This window comes from Centropristis striata, chromosome 20 (assembly GCF_030273125.1).
Source record: "Centropristis striata isolate RG_2023a ecotype Rhode Island chromosome 20, C.striata_1.0, whole genome shotgun sequence".
NCBI lineage: Eukaryota > Metazoa > Chordata > Actinopteri > Perciformes > Serranidae > Centropristis > Centropristis striata.
In genome coordinates, this window is record NC_081536.1 from 5,090,327 (window position 1) to 5,114,026 (window position 23,700).

Below are 23,700 nucleotides of genomic sequence, written 5' to 3' on the forward strand. Positions count from 1 at the left end.
TATTCAACATGTATTTGACCTACGATTATAAGTAACATGAAACATGGCCATGCATTACTTCACATAGGCAATACAATATGAGTAGGGATAATGAAGAGTCATGCACAATCCTCAGTATGTTTTGCAAAACGTTTGAAAAGAAAAAAGTATGTTTTTTTTTTTTTGCATTTTTTATGTGTAATGCACAGGTAAGTAAAGGAGGATGCAGGTTTTCACCAAAAAAGTAAGGGATGAAAATGTTTCTTTACATCAACATCTGCATTGGATTGCATTTGGAAATACATACATAAATAAATAAATAATTTAATGCCTGGTACAACTAAAGGTACATTTGTTTGGACAAATATAATGATAACAACAAACATAGCTCATAAGTTTAATTTAAGAGCTGATATCTGGCCATTTTCCATGGTTTTCTTGATAATGATTTTGGTTATTATCATGAAACCATGGAAAATGGCTAGATATCAGCTCTTAAATTAAACTCTTATGAGCCTTTTTCTGTTGTTATCATTATATTTGTCCAAACAAATGTACCTTTAGTTGTACCAGGCATTAAAATGAACAAGAAATTGAAGAAAACAAGGGTGGTCTATAAAAGAAATTCCATGACCATGTTGTTAATGAAAGACATACATTAACACATATTATACACTATATACGTGTGAGAAGTTCTATGATAACCAAGCACAAATGATGATGAAATAAGCATGTTATGTCTATTCTTTACCCATGTATTCAAGTTACCCATCCCACTTGCCCCTTTTTTTTGGGTCAGCTATTATTGATTCTCATTGTTTAACCCCCATTCTTAACCACACCCAAGTCCCCAAACTGAAACAGTCTTTTAACCACTAAAAAAAAGAAGCTGTTACTCCCAATAACCTTCATCTTTCATAATCATTTGACTCTTTGAAGTGAAATTGATGAAAGAACCACATGAATGTTATATTTATGCTTTAAAGTCATTTATTAATGGCAGAAGAATTGCAAATGACCCTGTCCCTTCATTTCCAGGCTATTTCATCCAAACATATGAAGTGTACACTGTGTTTAGTAACTGTAATAGATTACACCAGCAAGTCTCAGTAATCACTTATTAATCCCATTATATAATGCCTGACTCTTATCCTCGCTGACACACTCTGCACAGGAAGGAGTCAATTAGTTAGAAGTGCTTGGCATTCAAATTCTTATTTACAAAATTTGGATTAGTTGGTATTATTTCAGCGTAAGGATTACTTAATATCAGCCGACTAAACCTGCAGAGTGTTATTATTATGATGAAATAACCATGTGTGTATTAGTCTTTTAGTTGAGGTAAAATAAGTGCAGAAACAACCCCATCCCTTTCATTTTTCAGTCTATTCTTAATTTGAAATCTACCCTGCTCTCAGTAACTGTAACTGATTACATCAACCAGTCTCAGTAATCGCTCCGCAGTAATCCCATTACATATAATCCCCGACTCCTTAATCTCATTGACACACAAGGTACATGAGGGAGAGGAAATTAGTCACAAGTGATTGGCATGAAATGCCTGATCATCGCATGGTCTCTGAAAGGATGGAAATAACTGTCACACACTTTGTCAGACACCGTGCCCTTGACAGCTTTGACAACTTTGTCGCATTTCTGATTCTGTTTGCAGTTTGCAAATAAAATGGTACACTGTTGTACTGTATTTTTATCCACTTTTCCGGACATATTTAACTTTCCTTCACCATTATTTTCTAACCAAAGAAAATAGAGTAGGCAAATCAATAATGATTTGATATATAGGATTATTTTTCATCTTTGTGGAGATTTTCCTCAGAAATAAAACTCAATCAAATCAAATCAATCAAAATTACTTTATTTATCCCAGAGTGGAATTTCACTTAGTCTGGTGGAATCTCTGAAGTTGTATAGAAATCCTATTTATAACGACAAAAATAGCTCATAAGTTTAATTTAAGAGCTCATATCTAGCCATTTTCCATGGTTTTCTTGATAATGATTTTGGTTATTATTATGAAACCATGGAAAATGGTATCAGCTCTTAAACTAAACTCTTATGAGCCTTTTTTGTTGTTATCATTATATTTGTCCAAACAAATGTACCTTTAGTTGTACCAGGCATTAAAATGGTACACTGTACTGTATTTTTATCCACTTTTCTGGACATATTTAACTTTCCTTCACCACTATTTAGTAGGCAAATCAATAATGATTTGATATATAGGATTATTTTTCATCTTTGTGGAGATTTTCATCAGAAATAAAACTCAATCAAATCAAATCAAATCAATCAAAATTACTTTATTTATCCCAGAGTGGAATTTCAGTTAGTCTGGTGGAATCTCTGAAGTTGTATAGAAATCCTATTTGAGAATCGAGTGCAATGTGGCCTGCAAAGATGTCTGATAGGCGGCCATGAGGCTCACAGCAGCCATCATTGTCCCCGTGCAACGCAGTGAGCAGTAATTAAATATGCCACTTATGCTTCACTGATTCATTTCCTTCACAATTTTGAAGCTCAGCTGAATACATTTTTTCAGCGCAGAAGGGCTGTATTGTATCCAGTATGGCCTCATTACAAGGGCAGAAGGGCTTGGTGTGGGGGAGGGCAGAGGCAGTGAGGGGGGAGAAGCACCCCATGAAGACATTGTGCTTAACATCACTAAATACCTCAAACGGCACATTGTCCTTTCCAGCCCGCAATTAGTCGGGGTCCTTGTACAAAGCACAGATTTCATACAGGGAGATTTATTTTTAGAGAAAATCCGGCCCTGTGCAGGCAGGAAGCTCTCTGAAAATCTAATGAAGAACACAGCAGTCATGCAGAGTTGTTATTCTCGTAGCAACATCGGTTAACAAAGCTCCTCTTCAGTGTGTCTGTATGTGTTTTTGATTACTGCAAAAGGCTAGACCTCTCCGATTTTCTGTTTGTAGCGGCTGTAACTGTAGCTTGCTCTATCTGTGCTGGACAGTGTCCAGCTAAAGAGCCTCTTTGCCCTGCCCTCAGGCCTCTTCAGCTTGTGGATCTCCGTGCGGAGGAACGCCTCTTTGGTGGCTGTGACAGGGAGAATTAGGCAAGAGATGCGGGTTCACTTGCCCTGCGTAGGGGCTTATCTTGGGCTAAGCTGAGGGACTAATAGCAAAGCCAGCCTCCGCTCCAGCCGGTCTGAGGGCACAGGGAACCATCTGTCCACTCTGTGGATAACTGAAAACAAAGGGGGCAAACATCGAACACGGACTACAAAACTATCAGGCCGTTCATTTAGGAGATACTAGAAATAAAGAAGAGGAGCAACTATTTCGTATTTAAGGTCGGTACTTTAAACCATTCATGTTGCATTACAGGCCTTCTCTCTGAGCACTGGGGTCACACTCCTTCACAGCTCAGTTTCTACTGGGAACAATGTGGCACACTACAGTAATGTTGGGGTTTAGCCAGACACAAAGTTTAACTTTAAATTCAGCCATCCGTTTTTTCACTTCTGTACATTTTTAAGGGAGCCAAGGAATGTGTGCCTTTAATTTTAATGCACAACTCCTGACTCTCATTAGTTAATTTGTGCTGGTTGTTTTTCTACTCTCTACTCTGTTTTGTAAATGGAATTAGCTGCACCCTTAACTGAATTATCACATTAAGCCAGACATGAATCTCTGATAGTGTAACCTTTGTGTGGATGCCATGCTTATAGTCAGATATTGTTATAAATAGAATGTTACTTTAGATATATTAGTCATGGCATAGTGCAATTATTTTATTATGTTAAAAATAAATGAAACACGCTGTTACAAAATGTATACAACATTGTTTGAATTGTTGTTCCTTTAGGGGCTTTTCTCCCTAAAGTGCAGCACTATTGTATGTAATAATCTTGTACAATACAATAATCTTTGCATTGCAGTTGTTGTTGAATGTTAGAAATTTCTTTTGTTTCTGCCTCAAATTTGGAATACATTTTCCAATGAAACCCCTCAAGTAATCCACTTACACATTGTTCTCAATTTCCCTCAAGGATTAATGCCCTGTTTTTTTTTATTGTCTGAAGCACATTTCTGCCTGTCAGTGCTCGGGGAGCTGGGTTCCTGTAGATTATCTGTTTTATCATGTATACTTGGCGGGTGCTGTTGTGCACCAGTGTTTTGTTCGGAAGTCTTGAGTGGGCGCTGACGTGCTAGAGGTGACAGAAATGGGTCAAAAGGGTCTTAGCATTAACTAAACAAATCCCGGCCTATAGGATTAGACAGAGATGTTGCTGTTTATTTGATGTATTCACTGTAACTTTATAATGATTTACACACATGAGAATAGCTGTTAGTTTTGAGAAACAGTGAGACACCCTCCACTTATTCATGATGCTGTAGTCCTTTAGCTTAGTCTGGTATTATCAACACTGGAATGTGCTAGAACAATATCTTATTGTAAACTCATGTCTCTGCTCATGGAAAACTAGGTTTTGTTTACTGACATTGCCACATTTCATCACATAGCAACAACCAATTGTGTTGTGCTTGAGTCAAACCCCACACTTATTTTTGGTCTTCTTTTTTAGGTGTGGAATGGCGGCAGAGAGTTCTGTATTTATCAGTTTGTGTGAGTATCTAAGAAGGGGTCTGGGGGAGGAGAAACAGTTTGATATTTTTGAGAAATATGCTTATTTTGCTTTGTTGCAGAGAGTTGGATGAGAAGATCGATACCACTCTCATAACTGTCCGTTAAATATGAAGCTACAGCCAGCAGCCGGTTAGCTTAGCTTAGCTTAGCATAAAGACAGAAAGCAGGGGGAAACAGCTAGCCTGGCTCTGGTCTATGGTGACAAAATCTAGCCCCCTCAAGAGTGTCCCATTTAACACATTGTATTTTTTTGTCCCAGGGGCATGGGTCACTGCCCCCTTTGAGGCCCCCCATGTTCATAAAAACATGGCGCTAAAGTGTCCTCTTGGTTGCCCCCATGTAAGCTAAATCAAGATAACAATAAAAAAGGCCTCTAGGGTGCCCTTCAAGTGGAGAAAATGTGGCCTTAACATTTAGATGACACATCATGTGATATAGGCTGCACACATCCTAAAAAACTTTATGCACATATGCAGTTGGTCCCCCCTTTTTTATTCACCCCTGCCCCTCAAAAGCCTGAATCTGCCACTGCCAGTGATTAAATACAGTTTGCTGTTTTATGGGGAGCAAAGTGACAGAATTTATCTTCCTGATATGTAACCCACCATACACACTCTTTGTGTACATGTCTCAAACTAATAGGATAAAATATGTTAAGCAGTGTGCTTTAGAGGAGCTGGTGGACAGATCTCATGAGCTTTGGACAGACTTTGGCTAGCTGTCTCCCCCTGTTTCCAGTCTTTATGCTAAGCTAAGCTAAGCTAAGCTAAGCTAAACAGCTGCTGGTTACAGCTTCATATTAACTGCATCAGTGGTGGAAAGTACATTTATTCAAGTACTGTACTTAAGTACAATTTTGAGGTACTCGTACTTAATCTGAGCATTTCCATTTTATGTAACTTTATACTTCTACTTCACTACATTTTAAAGCAAATATTGTACTTTTTACTCCACTACATTTAGCTGACAGCTTTAGTTACTCTTGACATGAAAACTGTGATACATTTAAAGTGAAAAGATGTTTTATTTTTATTAAACCTCATAACAGTATATTAAGTAGTTAAAATGAGTCCTATCGTGAGGAAATTATAAACACTGCTTACTTAATGCATCAATACAAATAATCCATCATATATTTAGAATATATAAAAACAATCTGAGTGGGTCCATTCTGCATGACGAGTAGTTTTACTTTTGATGCTTTGAGTACATATTGATGCTGGTATTTTCACTTAAGTAAGTTTTGAATGCAGGACTTTTACTTGTAGTGGAGTAATTTCACAGTGTAGTATTAGTACTTTTACTTAAGTAAGGGGTCTGAATACTTTTTCCCACCACTGAACCGCAGACTTTAAACAGTAGTATTGATCTTCTCCTGTAACTCTCCACCAGAAAGCAAGTATTTATAAAATGTTGAACTATTGCTTTAAAATCGTCATTTGGCATACTGTTCAATCTAGGTTAGAACTGAATTAAACTGTTGAATAACTGCAAACACCTCATGCTCTCACCTGTAGCATGCCACCATGCTCCATCCTCTTTATCAACAAGATCTTAAGCTAACAGGTTTAAGGTGAAGTTTCACATGTGACCACTTAATCAGTCCATGCAAACAGTCACTTGTTTTATTACATTGAATGATATTATTGTGTTTATAACAGATTCTTCCTGAGTCAATTTTCTGTATATTATGTCTAACACTCTCAGAAGCACAATGGTCTGAAAACCACTGTGACCTTGGTCTTTAAAGCAGACTTAACGTCTTCTCTCTGTCTGTTACGCTGCAATAAGCTCCTTCCTACACCACATCCAGACATTCTTTATTTGTTCTGCAAATACAACGAATTGGATACGCGGCCACAACAGAGAAGACATTGTATGGTGTGATATTAAAAGACAGTCACACACACATCACTTGATCCTTCAGGCCTCCACAACACAAGTGGCTGCCTTTATATCTTATCTTATCCGAAGGGACTCTAACAACGTGTGTTTAGCCGGAACTAAAGACACGGTCCCATGTGAAGATTGCACCTAGTGATAGGCTTATCTTCCCCCTGACTACTCGGTCAGAAGACAAACAACAATGAGCCACAACTCTTCAGAGAGCACCAGTCCCTTGATAAACTCTAAAGAAGGGGATATGGCTCCGTTAAGCAGCATAAAAAATGACTCTTCCCACACTTTGGAGCATTTTCTCACTTACTTTGCATCAAGGTAATGGTCAAATCAAATAGAGATGGATTTGATTGATTTGATTTAACAATGACGAGGCAGCTTACACTCCGTTCTTGAAAGCTTTTACATTTGCTGTGTCACTGGTAGCTGTTTCCAAGGAAAATCTTGTTGAGCACAGGAAATGATACATTTCACATTCCCTGCAGCTGCAGCAGCCTGACAGTAATAAATAGAAGAAGCACAGGGTAGTTAACATGAGGAGTGATGATAACCACAATGGTTTAAAAGGGAACATTTTGATATATTGTATTGGGTTTGTTAGAGGAACTTACCTTGCCGTCAGACAGTCCTGTTTAGATTTATATGAAAGGAACTGAAGCTTTTCAATGCTCTCTTTAACGCTACCAGACTGAATTTTACCTTTTATCCTCAAAATGCTGTCACAGGGATTTTTCTACGACGTATTCTCGTTATTAATTAAATATTTCTGATTTTATTCTAGTAAGTAATTCAATATTTTCAACTTTATTCTCATAATTAATTCAAAATTTCAACTTTATTCTCATAATTAATGACATTTTTACGACTTTATTCTCATGATTAATTAAATATTTTTGACCTTTTTCCCGAAATTAATTCCTGTTTAGTTTTATATGAAAGGAACTGAAGCTTTTCAATGCTCTCTTTAATGCTACCAGACTGAATTTTACCTTTTACCTTTACCTCTACTTTTTCCACCACTGGCTAAAATACATTTTGCTGACCCTGGATTAATACTTCATGCAACCCCACTTCAAAAAAACCAAAATATTAGTGAAACTTTAAGTTAATTAAATTTAAATACAATAGTCTCTACACAGTTTGACTTAGTAATCAAACAAGGATATTGTAGATTACCTTGTTGTTGTTTTTTTCAAATACTTTTTTCGGAAAAACAATACAATACAATGCTTCCAATCACAGAAATACAATTTACCTTTTTTTACAGGTGCATCTCAATAAATTAGAATATCATAGAAAAGTTTGTTTATGTCAGTAATTAAATTCAAAACGTGGAAATAAGACATTATATAGATCCATTACACACAGAATGTGTGTGTAAAATGTCGTAATTAATTTAATGTCTTCTAATTATAATGATTATGGCTTACATTTAATGAATACTTAGTTGGGGCTATAACTACTGGAAATTGGCTTTTCCATGATATTCTAATTTATTGAGATGCCCCTGTATATGCATATGTACAAGGTTACATATACACATGTGCAAACCAAAATAATCAAACAAAAACACTCTGATAAGAATGTAGAAGAAAATAGTTAAATTAAATTACGGAGTACCGTGCAATAAACAATGAACAACCCCCACGCTCGCACTCAGCTCTTCATGACGAACACACATTACTGGTTATTCATGCAATATAAAAGCTACAACAATAACAGACACACATGCAATTGGTTATACCTCTAAATTAGCGAAATAGGAAATAAAGGGTTGCTGCTTGTGGAAAAATCTGACTGTGCATTCTCTTCTACCTTGTTATTTTTAACAGATAGTCTACAGAACCACCTGAAATACTGGGTAAATAATATACAATTTCTTTCTCTTTTGCAGAGGGTTTAAATTAAAGCTTGGAAAACACAAAAAAATGTCTGACAAGGAGGAAATGGCTTCAGAAGGAAGCCTGAATGTTACACTGACGCTGAGGCTGCTGATGCATGGAAAGGTAATGGCCAGCTTCAGGAATAGCTGAAATAATTGGGCAGGTTTTTTTTTGTAGTAATACCTTAATGGTCTGGTAATAGCACCTCGTTGTTGCTAAAATAATTACATCCTGCTCCAAATGTGAAAAGCTGTTAAGAGACAGTCTTGTGTGTTGCCACTTGCTTTTAAAGCATTGTTATCTTTTCATTTACAGGAAGTTGGCAGCATAATCGGGAAGGTAGATTTATTTTACAATCCATCAGCTTTTATTGATTCATACACTTTTTTTTGCCCTTTTCATTCTTGTTACGAATCTAATCAATTCTACTGTTTTACATTTTCTTCTATGATTTACAGAAAGGAGAAACAGTGAAGAAAATGAGGGAGGAGGTGAGCATTCCCTTTGTCCTCCTTAATGCAGAAATACGTTTCATTTAATGTGTTCTGGCACATCAATTACAACAAACTGAGGCTGGAATGATTGTGCATTTGTGTTTCCAGAGTGGCGCTCGTATCAACATATCAGAGGGATCATCTCCCGAGAGAATAATTACCATCACAGGACCTACAGAGGGCATCTTCAGAGCGTTCTCCATGATCGCACAGAAGTTTGAGGAGGTACGGCAAAAGAAATGTGCAACAATAGAATTATTCTGTTTGACACAAGAATTTGTTAAAGCTCTTAAAGACTCCCGCACTCTGCCCAGTTCTTTAGTGCTAGACTTGGTTTTTACAAAAGACTCAAAACATCTGAATACAGTTTACCGTTTATTGAAAGAATAATAGCCAAATCCAATGAGCAGTGCTGGATTCTGCTGTATCCACGTCATTTCAAAACTATGGTGTCTTGTATGTATGTTTCTAAGTTCCCTTTTTTGAGGCCTATGTGTACAGGTGCATCTCAATGAATTAGAATATCATAGAAAAGTTTATTTATGTCAGTAATTCAATTTAAAAAAGTGGAAATAACACATTATATGGATCCATTACACACAGAATTAAACATTTCACGTCTTTAATTTGTTCTAATTACAATGATTATGGCTTACATTTAATGAAGACCTAAAATTCAGTCTAAAAAAATGTAATATTACAAAAGATCAATTTTAAAAAGTATGTTTAATATGGAAATGTCTTTGCCTCTGAAAAGTATGTCTATCCATCTATCTATATGCACTCAATACTTGGTTGGGGCTATTTGACTTGAACTACTGGAAATGGACTTTTCCATCATATTCTAATGTGTTGAGATGCTGCTGTATGTTTCTTACTGAAATAAGATTTTCAGGAAAGGTTCAGTAAGAGGGCACGATGTCGTCTCTTTAACCTTTAGCCAAATAGAAGAAGTGAGCCTTGCTCAGAATGAGGGCAGTATGTGCCCCCTTGACCTTCAGTTCAATAGAGGAACTAAACTTTAACCCTCTGGAGTCCACGAAAGCGCCGGAGCAAGACTTCTTCATGATGTCAAAAAAAGACACACAAATGACCAAAAAAGACACAAAAAGACACAAAATGACTAGAAAAGACACAGAAGACACAACATGACAAAAAAGACACAAAATGACCAAAAAAAAGACGCAACAACAGATGCAAAATGACAAAAAAGACACAACAACAGACACAAAATGACCAAAAAGACACACAAAAAAAGACACAAAATGACCAAAAAAGACACAACACAAAATGACCAAAAAAAGACACAAAATAACTAAAAAAAGACACAACAACAGACACAAAATGACCAAAAAACACACAAAAAGACATGAAAAGGATTCAAAAATGGACAAAACAGTCCAAGACTTCATAGATTAAAATGTTCGTTGATCACTCTTCTGCAAAGTCACTGAAGCTTTTTAACAAATAATAGTTTTAACACTTCAGTTACACACTGTAAATGTTGCTTGTTTATCATTATAATTAATTTTTCCTTTTTAATGCAACAAAGATTTGTGCAAAAAGTCATTTTAACCTAAAATATTGAGTCAAATAGCAAGATTAATTTGAGTTAACTCCATTTTTCTTTGACATAAAATTCTATGCAGCATGGACACTCAAATATTTAAGTTGAAAGAACAAGTTGGGATTTACAGTGCAGCTAAGCTAAACTAAAAATCCCTATCCTTCAAATTTAAGAAAGATTTTTTAAAAGATTTTGTCTGAAGTCTGAAGGACACTGAACGCACCTCTTCCACACAGTCTTGCAAAAAATAAGATGGGACTTGTCAAATAAAGCTGACTTACTTGCAGTCAGCGCTGTGAAAAAAACCCCGACCCACCAACATATTTTTGAATTCTCCCTCAGGATATTACCGCAGCGATGACAAACAGCAACGTGACAAGCAAGCCACCTGTGACACTTCGCCTGGTTTTCCCAGGAAGCCAGTGTGGCTCCCTGATTGGCAAAGGAGGCTCAAAGATCAAAGAGATCAGAGAGGTAGAAGTCCTTTCCCTTTTTTATTTTCAATCAGGAAGTTGTTTTTCTCCACTCAAACGGGGACAGAAAACCTCCCCTGCTGCTTTGACACCTCAAGTATCAAACACTCCAGTCTAACTTTTCTTGTTTTTCCCTGCCTTTAAAATGTGTGTATTTTTTTTTTTTCGGGATGCTTGCTGCTCGTGAAAAAATCCTGCTGATTATGCCTGTAAAGATTGGAGAGAAAGCTGAATACTCATTCTGAATGGACAATATTTGTGTACCCCTCTTCAAATATTGGAGCACACATTGCTATTTGGCTTGCAGCTGCTCCCTGCATGTCAAAATGTGTTCGGGGTAATTTGCGGGTGCTTGAAACAGCATTTCAATTTGGGGTGATGGTGTGCTCTTTTCAGCAATAAATAGCCTTTGTTTCTTCTGTTGTCTGGTGATTTCAAGACCACAGGCGCTCAGGTTCAGGTGGCAGGAGACATGCTGCCGGACTCTACAGAGAGGGCTGTCACAATCTCCGGCACTCCACAGGCCATCACTCAGTGTGTAAGACACATCTGCTCTGTCATGCTGGAGGTAAGCACTGTCAGACAGCAGATGATCTTCACGTTCAACAGCTCTATTTAGGCGTCAAGTATGTCACATTTGTTTAGGAGGTGGGAAAAAGGTATTAAGTAGCACATTTTGGATATTTTCAGGCCCACTGACATTTTACTCCTGCAGGGCTGAAGCATTCTGTTCACTGTAGTGGTGGGTCATCCTCATCATGTGCAATGATAATGGCACTATATCTGCAAAACTGTTCAATATATTATTACTTTTCTGTAGTGATTTTTACTTGTCCGAAAATATCCTCAAAGTGCTGTCACAGGAATTTTAGTCCTCCTAACACAAATATGTGAATATGTCTTTTCTACGACGTATTCTCTATAAATGAATATTACTATTAAATATTTCAGATTTTTTTTTCCTCTTAATTAATTCAATATTTTCAACTTTATTCTCATACTTAATTAAATATTTCTGATTTTTTTCTCGTAATTAATTCAATATTTTCAACTTTATTCTTGTAATTAATTAAATATTTTCGAATTTATTCTCATAATTAATTAAATATTTTCGACTTTATTCCCGTAGTTAATTCAATATTTTCGACTTTATTCTCATAATTAATTAAATATTTCCGATTTTTTTCTCTTAATTAATTAAATATTTTCGACTTTATTCTCATAATTAATTAAATATTTTCAACTTCATTCTCATAATTAATTAATTAATTAAATATAAATTAAAGATAACAGATATGAAAAGTTGAAAAGGTGGAAAAACAAAACAAAACAAAAAAAACACAGCATCAAAATCCTTTACAACTTTATTCTTGTAATTAATTAAATATTTTTGACTTTATTCCCGTAATTAATTCAATATTTTCGAATTTATTCTCGTAATTAATCAAATATTTTCAACTTTATTCCTGTAATTAATTCAATATTTTCAACTTTATTCTCGTAATTAATTAATTAATTCCATTTTTTTTTTCTAAATCTGGCCCTAATACTCAGTCATACTTTGCAAACAAGTACTAATTTTTTAGTTGTAGTCGAGCTTATTGCAGGGCTCAACGCTAATTTAAAAAAGAGCTTTTGGTTGCCATAACTAAAAATATGGCTGCCATTATTAGTCATACTATAATTTGAGTAAATAAGATTATAATAATGAAACATAACTATATAATAGAGAGCACAATTAATCGTTAACCGATATGGTGGCTGAAATAGTAATTTTTTGAGCTGGAATGAAAATTGATTATGCTTTTTATGCAGATTGTGCGCTGATTTTTCACCACTCTCTCAAACATAAAACTTTCAACATTATTACATTATTATAAATTATACAAACAATATACTACATTGTCAGCCAGTTCTATAAATGATAACTGAGAAAATAAAGAATAAATAGGAATAAAACAAATAGCTTAATAAACACCATTACTATTTTAAAAAAAGAGTAAAAAGAAATTCATAGCTAACACATTTCTAAATCATGCCAAGCAACATTTTCTGTATTATATATTGTGTAAAAAAGTTTCATAACCACACGTATAGATAGATACTGATACGCTCTTGATCGGCAGATATCGGCCAATAATATCAGTCCACCTATATATCTGTCGGGATCTAATATATAACATATTAAGATTGAGCATTAATCTCATTAATCTCTTAAGTGTTACTACAAATTAGCCCATAATAAGCAAAATTATGGCTAGGCAGTTTTGTCAAACAACAAACAACAAACAACAAACAAAACAACAGCAACTTGTATGAGTTCTTGTCTATCATTTGAATCATGCTGATTGTAATTGTGATCTTGATGTGGTTGTATATGGAAATTCTTTCTGGCTCATGGTAGTGACATTAACATGAACTTGAATTAGCCACAGCTGTGAGCCTTTGGCTATGGTTAGCAGAAGGCGAAAATATTAGCAACATTTTCTCTCCATCTCTGAAACACTTTGCTCATAATGACACATATTTTATGGCCTTTATTGTCAGATTCTCTTTTCGATGAGTCTGTCTTCCTTTCTTTGGGTTGCTATGTAGGTTGCTGTTACCAATGCTAGGGACTTTTTTGCAGGATGTTGTACCACTGAATAGTGCATTGATCTCTCTCTATATGCAACAGCCAATAGGATCGCCCTCTCTCTGAAATTACCTGTGGTGGAATGTAACTAAGTACATTTACTCAAGTACAGTACTTAAGTACAATTTTGAGGTACTTTTACTTTACTTGAGTATTTCCACATTTGTAACTTTATACTTCTACTTCACTTAATTTTAAGGGCAAATATTGTACTTCTTACTCCACTACATTTATCTGACAGCTTTAGTAGCTTTTCAGGTGAATATTTAACATAAAAACATGATAAAATTTAAAGTGATTACATATGTTTATATATTAAACCACAAAAAAGTATATTAAATAGTTAAAATGATCCCAACATTGACAGCAGTAAACACAATGCATCAATAATAATAATCGAATAATATATTTAGAACATATAAAACAATCTGAGTGGGGCCATTCTGCACAAAGAGTATTTTACTTTTGATGCTTTAAGTACATTTTGATGCTGATACTTTTGTACTTTTACTTCAGTAAGTTTTGAACGCAGGACTTTTACTTGTAGTGGAGTAATTTCACAGTGTTGTATTAGTACTTTTACTTAAGTAAGGGACTTGAATACTTCTTCCACCACTGGAAATTACCTGTGATTGGCCAAAGTCTCTGGTTCTAAAGCCTGAAAAGTGTCAACAGAAGGTGCAGGAGTAGTTTAATCTCAGACCACTTTAATTATAATATGCGGAAAGTGTATTATGGATTTTTTTCCTACATTTAATAAAAAACTGCCTACCCCTGCTTTGATAGAGCAAATATTACCCAAAGGCTGAGATTTAACACACTTTATAGGCTGTTTGATGGACTAGACATATACAGAATTAAACATAACAGTTTGTGGAAATATAAGAAATCTTACTCCATGCTGTGCAGTACATTTATTTTAGCCCAGCAAGAATTGGCTTGATGCTGTCTCTACAGGCGATAGAGTAGCATCAGATTAACAACACTCAGAAGGCTGTTCAGAAATCTGACAGCAAACATCCCAAAAATAACATAATAGCAGCAACAAAGTCTCGTCATGTGCAGCGTTGTCTGGTTCTGGTTGTGACTGTAGCAGCAATATGTATTTATTCTGGAGTGCACGTTCTGCTGTCTCCATTTCTTTAATGTTAAAATGTGGTTTCTACTTATAGCAACCGAAGGCAAAGGATTGGTTGGCAATTTCTAAAAATGGTTGCCAGTGGCAAGCTTTAAAACCATTACTGCCAAGAAGTGAGTTAGTTGAGTTATTTAATTGAGTTGCAGAACCCCCTGGGGAACAAATACCCCTGGATGAGAATCACTAATGTTAAATATACATCACTTTTTAATAATTATTTTTGTAGGGTAGAAATAAATATGGACTCATGCACATAAGTTAGAAGAATGACTTTAAGTTTAGCTGCTCGTTGACCCCTTTTTAGTGTCCAAAATTCTCTATTTTCAGGTCTGTTCACAACTGTATCTTAAGTTTCTTTGGAAAAAGTCATATGTAACTTTCTCAACTGATGAAAGGGGAATAAAAAGATTCAGCAGGGCATATAAAAAGGCTTATGAAATGCATCAGTGCCAGTAAGAGTTTTGTGACTGTTCTCAGTGTATAAATTCTGCCTTTTTGGTTTGCATGACTGTGTCTCCAGTCTCCACCAAAAGGAGCGACTATTCCCTACCGTCCCAAGGCCATACCTGCTGGAGCCCATGCAGTATTAGCACCACAACACTCTGCACAAGTAAGTAGCAATACGGGAGTTAGTTAGCTGTGATTCTAGTTTAAAAAATAACAATTGAGTGGGCTTCTTATTTTGTAGGAGCTCAGAATCACACTGATCATTAGGCACATTTCACCACTAGAGGGACACATCTGTGTCATTATACTGCAATAAGCTCTTCATATTGTAATGCTGTAAGCAGTAACATGAGGTAATGACCACATTAGAAAGTATTCAGCCGGGCCGTAATGTGTCGGAGATGTGAATACCAGTCATTTACATTAATAATTCCCCAGCAGTGTGAAACCTGAATGATGTCGTGACTGAGGCTCATGTTTTCCATGAGCTGGCTAGTTGCTGTCCTGAATTTGGCACAGCCTGTTCTGACCTATCAGACATCTGTTTATGTTATTGGATTTCTGGCCATGGTCAAAGAGGGGGAAAAACAGCAGATGACATTTAGATGAAATTCCATCAAATCCATAAACATTAGAGCTATGGAAAAGAGGAAGAGAATAGATTTTTTAGACATAACTGCACGCCACCGAGGTTACAATGCACAACGTGACAATTTCACATTTCAGACGACATGTTGGATCACGTCTGCGCCTCACAGTCATATAACATCTCCTCTCTTATTCCTTGCAGGCTTTTGCAATTCCAGGGCAGTATGCATTTGCGCATCAAGATGTAAGTATGCTCTTTTTGAGTGACTGACATCCACCTTTATGACCTACTCCTGCCCACTCCTTCCACAAGCCGATACTACACCCTCTGTGTACCCATACTCTGCAAAGATGAAACTTCAGTAACCCTGATCTGTTGACATTACTAACACTAACACACTGTAGCAGCATGCCTTGATTGAAATGAAAGTGAAGATCTTATTTTAAGAGTTCATGATCAGTGATAGCTTTGTAGCCGGATACTTTTTTTTTAAAGATGACTGTCATGAGATGCCAGCATGCTTTCTGAAGGAAATGAATCTCTTCACACTGACACTATCTGTGATGTTTGTGAACTTCAGATTGGCTCTGTATTGTAGTTGTCAGCTCCTCTGAAATAATCCAGTTTGATTGGTTAGCTCTAACTTCCTTCCTACCCTGCAGTTGACCAAGCTTCACCAGTTGGCTATGCAGCATATCCCCCTCCCTTCCCTTGGGCAGAGCAACCCTACCTTCCCTGGTACGTACCCACGGCTCCCCAGGGAAGTCCATCTATCCCTCTGTCTTCACTCCTCTTCGAAATCACATCATCATCACCCCTGTCACTTCAGAGAGGATCAAGGATGTCTCCATACTCTCAGAGTTTACACACTCTCTCACAGGTTTTCTTTAATAGCAGGTGGCTTTAGAGAGATGTGCATATAACAAGCATGTTAGCTTATGCATTGGCATATGCATTTATTTGTACCGGTAAAACAAAAAAGAATAAAGAACAGGATAGTGACGTTTTAAGGTGAAGCCACCAAATAAGTTTATTATCAACATTCTTGACAGTTAGTCACTGAAATATTGATAATCCACAAAGAGTTAGAAGTAAAACAGCAGAGTTCTCTGAGAGGGAAATGTGAAAAATGTCAGAAATATTTACAGTTTAGTAAATATTTAACCATTTCTCACTATTTCTCATTCCCTCCTGAAATTTCACCTCCATTTGCCCAATTTCCCTCTCCAAGAAAACAAATCCTAATCTCTCGACCCCATCCTCCACCTCTGCAACATTTCTCCTCTAAATCTAACATTGTCTTCTTGGCCAGACCATCCCTGACCTCAGCCACCCCACGTACTCATATACTCTGCCACAACTAACTGAGGACAAAACATTATACTACATTTTGTTATATATAGTCAGGATTGTTGTGATAGAGCTCTTGAAACATACTCATTTTATGAAAATGTAGCTTATTGTAGTAACATACAGTCATGGAAAAAATGATTATATCACCCTTTTTTCTTCAATTTCTTGTTCCTTTTAATGGCTGGTACAACAAAAGGTACATTTGTTTGGACAAATATAATGACAACAACAAAAATAGCTCATAAGAGTTTAATGTAAGAGCTTATACTTACAAAAATCATTATATTTGTCCAAACAAATGCACCTTTAGTTAGTTTTTTTTCCCATGACTGTATGTGCATAGAACGTACCTTAATGTGCATATATATATACATACATACAGTCATGGGAAAAAAAATTTGACCATTGTTTTCTTCAATTTTCTTATTCATTTTAATGCCTGGTGCAACTAAAGGTACGTTTGTTTGGACAAATATAATATTAACAACAAAAAAGCTCATAAGAGTTTAATGTAACAGCTGATATCTACAAAAATCATTATATTTGTCCAAACAAATGTACCTTTAGTTGTACCAGGCATTAAAATGAACAATAAATTGAAGGAAAACAATGGTCCAATGTTTTTTTCCATGACTGTATGTGCATAGAACGTACCTTAATGTGCTAATATATATACATACAGTCATGGAAAAAAAATTTGACCATTGTTTTCTTCAATTTTCTTGTTCATTTTAATGCCTGGTGCAACTAAAGGTACATTTGTTTGGACAAATATAATGCTAACAACAAAAATAGCTCATAAGAGTTTAATTTAAGAGCTGCTATCTAGCCATTTTCCATGGTTTTCTTGATAATGATTTTGGTTATTATCAAGAAAACCATGGAAAATGGCGAGATATCAGCTCTTCAATCATCATTAATCATAATTAATCATTATGTTTGTCCAAACAAATGTATCTTTAGTTGTACCAGGCATTAAATGAACAAGAAATTGAAGAAAACAATGTTTTTTTCCATGACTGTATGTGCATAGAATGTTTGCTAAATGTGCTAATATACATATGTATGTGTCTAGAAAGATTTTCTTGCCATATGCCATTTTATGTGCCTGATTTAATAGCTCAGCAGTGATGAACTAGACAAAGTAGGTTATCTTGTCATGCAATGAAAGTGGAAGCCATTAGTGTCATACTGTTGTTCGCATTCCTTGTCCTACTTTGCAGGATTGGATGCATCGGCCCCCACAAGTTCACAAGAGCTGGCAATACCTAATGATGTAAGTGTCACGCTGTTTGTGTTCTTCCAGCACTAAAAATGGCTAATCCTCATGTTACTTTATTCATAAGGTGGACAGCCTCATTTACCTTCTGAGCTACAGAGAGTAATTCATTTGTCAATCCTTTGTCAATTGTTTTAACATTCATTATTGCATAATTACACCAAATTCATTATCATTGTAGTAGAATTAGCTTGTTGCAGCTTGAATATGACTTGAAGATGTCAGTGGTTCAACAATGTAAGATGGCAGTATACAGGTGTTCAAGTCAAATAGCCCCAACCAAATATTAAATCATACTTTTCAGAGGCCAACATTTCCATATTAAACATACTTTTTAAAATTGGTCTTTTGTAATATTCAAATTTGTTGGTAACGCTTTATATTAAGGTCCTTGTAATAACCATTAATTAACAAGTAATAAGGCCCTTGTAAGTCCTTACAAGATGCTTATTAACATTATTGTGTGTTTATAAGCCTATATAAGTGTTAATAATGGCATTACAAACACCCATGACCCACCCATTATGTCTTTGCCATGCCTTTTTTAATCTTATTTTGTTTGCTTATTGATATTAAAATAATACTTTATTGCTCATCTATTATAAGTTAACTATAAGTTAACTATGCTTTTTGCAACTACCGGATCTAAAGCGAGAACAATGCCTTATTAATTGTTAATTAAGGTTATTAAGGACCTTATTATAAAGCGTTACCAATTTGTCTTCATTAAATGTAAGCCATAATCATTATAATTAGAAGAAATTATATAAATTAAGACATGAAATGTTTCATTCTGTGTGTAATGGATTATTAACACTTTTTGAATTTAATTACTGACACAAATAAACTTTTCTATGATATTCTAATTTATTGAGATGCACCTGTATTAGCTATGATACTCACAATCATAAAATCATCTCAGAATAACATGATCATAGGTTAAATGGGTTTTTATATCTCTAAGGATTTTCACATAACCTTTGCTGTGGTTTTAGAGGCCAAATAGTTACATGTTTACTTACTCAGAGTTAGATTTGTACAGTAAATATGCTCAGCTTGATGTAAACAGGGAGACAGTTAGTCTGTCTCTGTCCCGTATTAAAATATAATAGCTGATGTGTTTGTTTGAAGCAACAACAAGGAACTTTCAACTAGTTATCAAACACGCTCAAACCCATTCTGATGTCTCAATATGACCTACATAAGCAAACAAGACCACCAGGGAGAATATTGGCTATTTCTATATTGTTATTCTGAATGCCTGCTGTGCTGCCGCCGGGTTGGATTCTGACGAAATCCTGCAGGTTCTGCAGGACCCCTCCTTTAGTTCAGACTCCAGCGGCGCCTCAGGGAGCGACCAGCAGCAGCTTCTGCCCCGCTGCTCTGCCCGCTTCCTGAGAGCCAACACCCACACCCACACCACCCTGCTGCAGGGGAGTGAGGCATGTGAGAACCACAACCAGGATTGACTGTCAGACCTCACTGCAACAACAAGAGAGGGGTTTTTTTTTCCTCCAATGGCATTCTGGTTGGTGTTCATGAAAGTTCATTGTTGCTGCTTTAAAATGTACAAAAACAGAAGTCTGAGAATGACAGGTTTTGGTTTGAGGGGGGTTATGTGCTGGGCCACAGCAGTCACTTCCTACAGTCTTGTTGACACCTTGAGATTGCCAGGCAACCAGTGAGACTCAGATATCTCAAATAGTCATTTTTACACTCTCTGGATTCAACAAGCAAGATATAACATGTTAATACAACCCCAATTCCCCCCCAAAATTGGGTACTGTGTAAATAAAAGCAGAATGCATCAAATTCATAATGTATATATATGTACAGTCATGGAAAAAATTATTGGACCACCCTTTTTATTCAATTTCTTGTTAATTTTCATGCCTGGTACAACTACAGGGTGCATTTGTTTGGACAACAAAAATAGCTCATAAGATTTTAATTTAAGAGCTGATATCTAGCCATTTACCATGGCTTTCTTGATAATGATTTTGGTTATTATCTAGAAAACCATGGAGTCTTAAAAGGTTAAAAATGTTAAAAATGTTCGATTTTTATATGTTTTTGTTAGTTCAAGAAAAACAAACTGTGAGTAACAAATTGCACAAAAAATCCTGATGTATCAAATATGACACAAATCAGAATTCCTATATGCAAATTGAATTTTTTCAATAAACACTCCAGTTTAAAAAAAATAATGGTTCAGGCTTTATAGGGTTAACATGTTTAAAACTGCGCCTGTTCACCCCGTTACATTTTAATAATATAAAAACAATTAATAATATTTTGGAAGCTATAATACAAACTAGTCAGTGTTCTAGTGACAACATTCACAATATTATCAACTAGTATTTGATGTGACCTTGCAGTGACAGTATGGTGTGTTAGTCATATGGGCACAATGCATCCTATTTTTCTGCTGTTACAATAACACAGCTGGAAATGTGGTTTTATTGTGTAGTAGACTGCGGTTCAGCTATCACCATGGAATTTGTTTCCTCGTGCTGTGCTGAAATCTAATTCCTGAAAAGCATGGAAACATGACCTGTTTAGCCATTTACATGTTTCCACTCTCTGCCTTTCTAGTTTATTGGCTGCATAATTGGAAGACAGGGCAGCAAGATCAATGAGATTCGCCAGGTCTCTGGAGCTCACATCAAAATTGCCAGCGCTACTGATGGCTCAGCCATGCGCCAAGTCACGATCACGGGCTCGCCGGCCAGCATCAGCGTCGCCCAGTACCTCATCAACGCCAGGTAAGGCATTACGCAGGGCGGCCACGTCCAACAGGGCATCACATCGCGGCCTGCTGATAAGACACCCAAACACTATGCTATTGTATGAGGGCAGAGATATTGTGCTCAGAGTGAGGCTGGATTTGTTCCATCTCACTGCTCCAGTCTCTTGACTGCATTAAAATCCTTATTGTCTCTGCTTTTTAACACATTCCTTCTTTGATACTTATGTTTTCTCCTCTCTCTCACCTCCCTTCTCCTTTGTCTCACCCATTTTCTCCCCCCTTTTTCATTTTCCACCATCTCCTCTTTAACCCTTCACCATCTCAACTCCCTCCCGCCAAAAACATCACGACCTGCAGCTTAGAGATGGCTAAATACACCATGCAGGCCGCTTCCTCCGCGACCCCAGTTGACCTCAACATGAGCTTCGCTCAGTCCGCTCCCACTGCCTCCACTGCTGCTACCTCTATGGCCGTCCTGGCGGCTTCCACCCAAGCCCCCGCCATTAACGTCCACTCTCCCTCCACCTTACAAACCATCCAAAACCCACATTACGCCGTCCCCGTTTCCAGTCTGCTTGGCATGAAAACTCTCCCTCTCCTGGCTGTCCACCCAGCAGCCGCTTCCAGCCTAGCTCAGGGTTTATGCCCTTACACTGCAAAAATGCCAACCTCCGGCATCAAAAAGTCTGATCGTCAGAAGTTCGCTCCTTATTGATGTCTTCTTTTTAAGTCTAGTCAGTGTAACTGACTGCTAAGGCATGATAAAATGATGAGAAATTATTTAAAATTGAGCGTACAGGCTTAAAAATAGCTTACACCATGTGTGTGAGTTTTGCCAGGGTAGCACTTGTTTTCCATAAATCAGTTAGAAACAGACTGAAAGGATGGTAGTATCAAAACATGTCCTCATTAATTAGAACAGGCAGCAGAGGTGCATATTAACTCAGTATTATCTCGCGGACATGCATAACAATTAATGTGGGTAACTCAGGCTTGTATTAGTATCCTAGAAAAAGCTATTTTTTCAGATGGATTCATGTTACAGAGCTTTATATGAAGACTTAATCCAGGAGAGGTATTTTTCATGATGCAAATATTATTGTAGTTTTCTATCTGTGTGACTAGTTTACAATCATTTTTTGTTAGATAATGCAAACTAGTATGATGAGACGTGGTGCTTTGTTGGCAGCAGGCTGTTAAAATGTTTGTGTTTTACAGTAGAAGTCAGTGTGTTAAGTATCTTTAAGGATTGTCAACCTAACCTTTCCTTCACTATAGGCTCTCATCAGTGCAAACAGGCTTGGGTGTTCTGTAGTAGCGTTGCGCTGTTGCAGTTCTGATGGGATTATCCTAAAGCCACATTGGATTCTAGTGGATTTCACTCTACACAGTAATCCTGTAGAGCGGGACTGGCCTAACTCATTTATTGTTTCTGTACGCTAGCTTGTTTTCTTGTTTATTCTCCAACCTAAATGACTGGAATGCTTCAGCACGGAAATGGACGCTGAGCAATTATTTTAATAAATGTTTTATTCATGTGTTTCTGATGTGGGTCTACCCCCAAACAATGCAGATTTGTAATATTTGTTGATGAAATGACTTTGAAATAAATGGGACTTTTTATGAATACAGATTGGTTGTTTTGTTATAATTTTGTTAGTGAATGAAATCTTTTACATTTTTGTTGATTACTGTGACCCCTAAATACAAACATCTACTCTGATGATTTATGCATTGTTTACTCTTAAGTGGCTCGGAGTTTTATTTGTATATGAATCAGGACATCAAATTTCCTTTCAGCTGTAATAACTCAGAGAGCATTTTGTATGTTGTTTTCTTTCTCTATAAAGGAAATATTTTTACAATTGGGTTTGTTAGACTTTGTATTCATGCAGTGAATAAGATATCTGAGCACACTATTTCTTACATTTTATTCATAAAAATCCTTAACACAGGGATCTCAACCTGGGGGTTGGGACCCCCAGTGGGGTCGCAAGACCATTTCTGCGGGTCGTCTGACAGTTATGGAGGAAAAAAAAGACATATTTTAGACTGGGGAATGTTTCTTTTCACATTGCTGTGTGCAGTTGGTGGCTGTCATGTGTTATACTCAGTGCTCAATTTGTAAATCATGAAGCCCTGCAACACAGAGAGGGAGAGAAAAATCTGCTTCAAAAACTGTTGGACGCTTCAAAAACCCACAGTGCCTGGAGCATATTGGGCAACAAAGTGCTAGCTGTTAAAACTAAACTAAACTTAAAACTACTTATTTACATGAATTAATCAGCAGGGGGAGGTGCACGGAAACAGCTGTTTCCATCGGTTTCTGTCTCTATCCTTGCTGTCAGGGGAGTCAAAAAAAGGTGGAAGAACCACTGCCTTAGTAAACTTATAAAGAAGCAAAGCTTATATTTCTCCTGTGTTTCTCTCTGACCTGTATAACACCAAAGACCAGACACCCAGAATAATATGACTCACACCAAACAAATACTGTTCTCCACCTTCTATTTTTCTCCAAACAGGAAATCTTCAGGCTGAACATGTAAAACATTAAACACATTGAGAACAATAGAGAGCTGTCACAGC

At 36.5% G+C, this 23,700-nt stretch overlaps 1 protein-coding gene across 1 annotated transcript; it reads left to right on the forward strand.

The window, feature by feature from the left end:
- The first annotated feature begins 4,492 nt into the window (after positions 1–4,492).
- On the forward strand, positions 4,493–22,738 carry zgc:110045 (uncharacterized protein LOC664755 homolog). The gene is made up of 12 exons (XM_059359376.1): positions 4,493–4,587; positions 8,402–8,513; positions 8,706–8,729; positions 8,849–8,881; positions 8,993–9,109; positions 10,794–10,925; positions 11,364–11,492; positions 15,935–15,976; positions 16,396–16,538; positions 18,287–18,362; positions 20,961–21,130; positions 22,393–22,738. Exons 2-12 carry the CDS (start codon positions 8,436–8,438, stop codon positions 22,427–22,429), a joined length of 981 nt encoding a protein of 326 aa, XP_059215359.1. The 5' UTR covers positions 4,493–4,587; positions 8,402–8,435; the 3' UTR covers positions 22,430–22,738.
- The last annotated feature ends 962 nt before the right edge of the window (positions 22,739–23,700 follow it).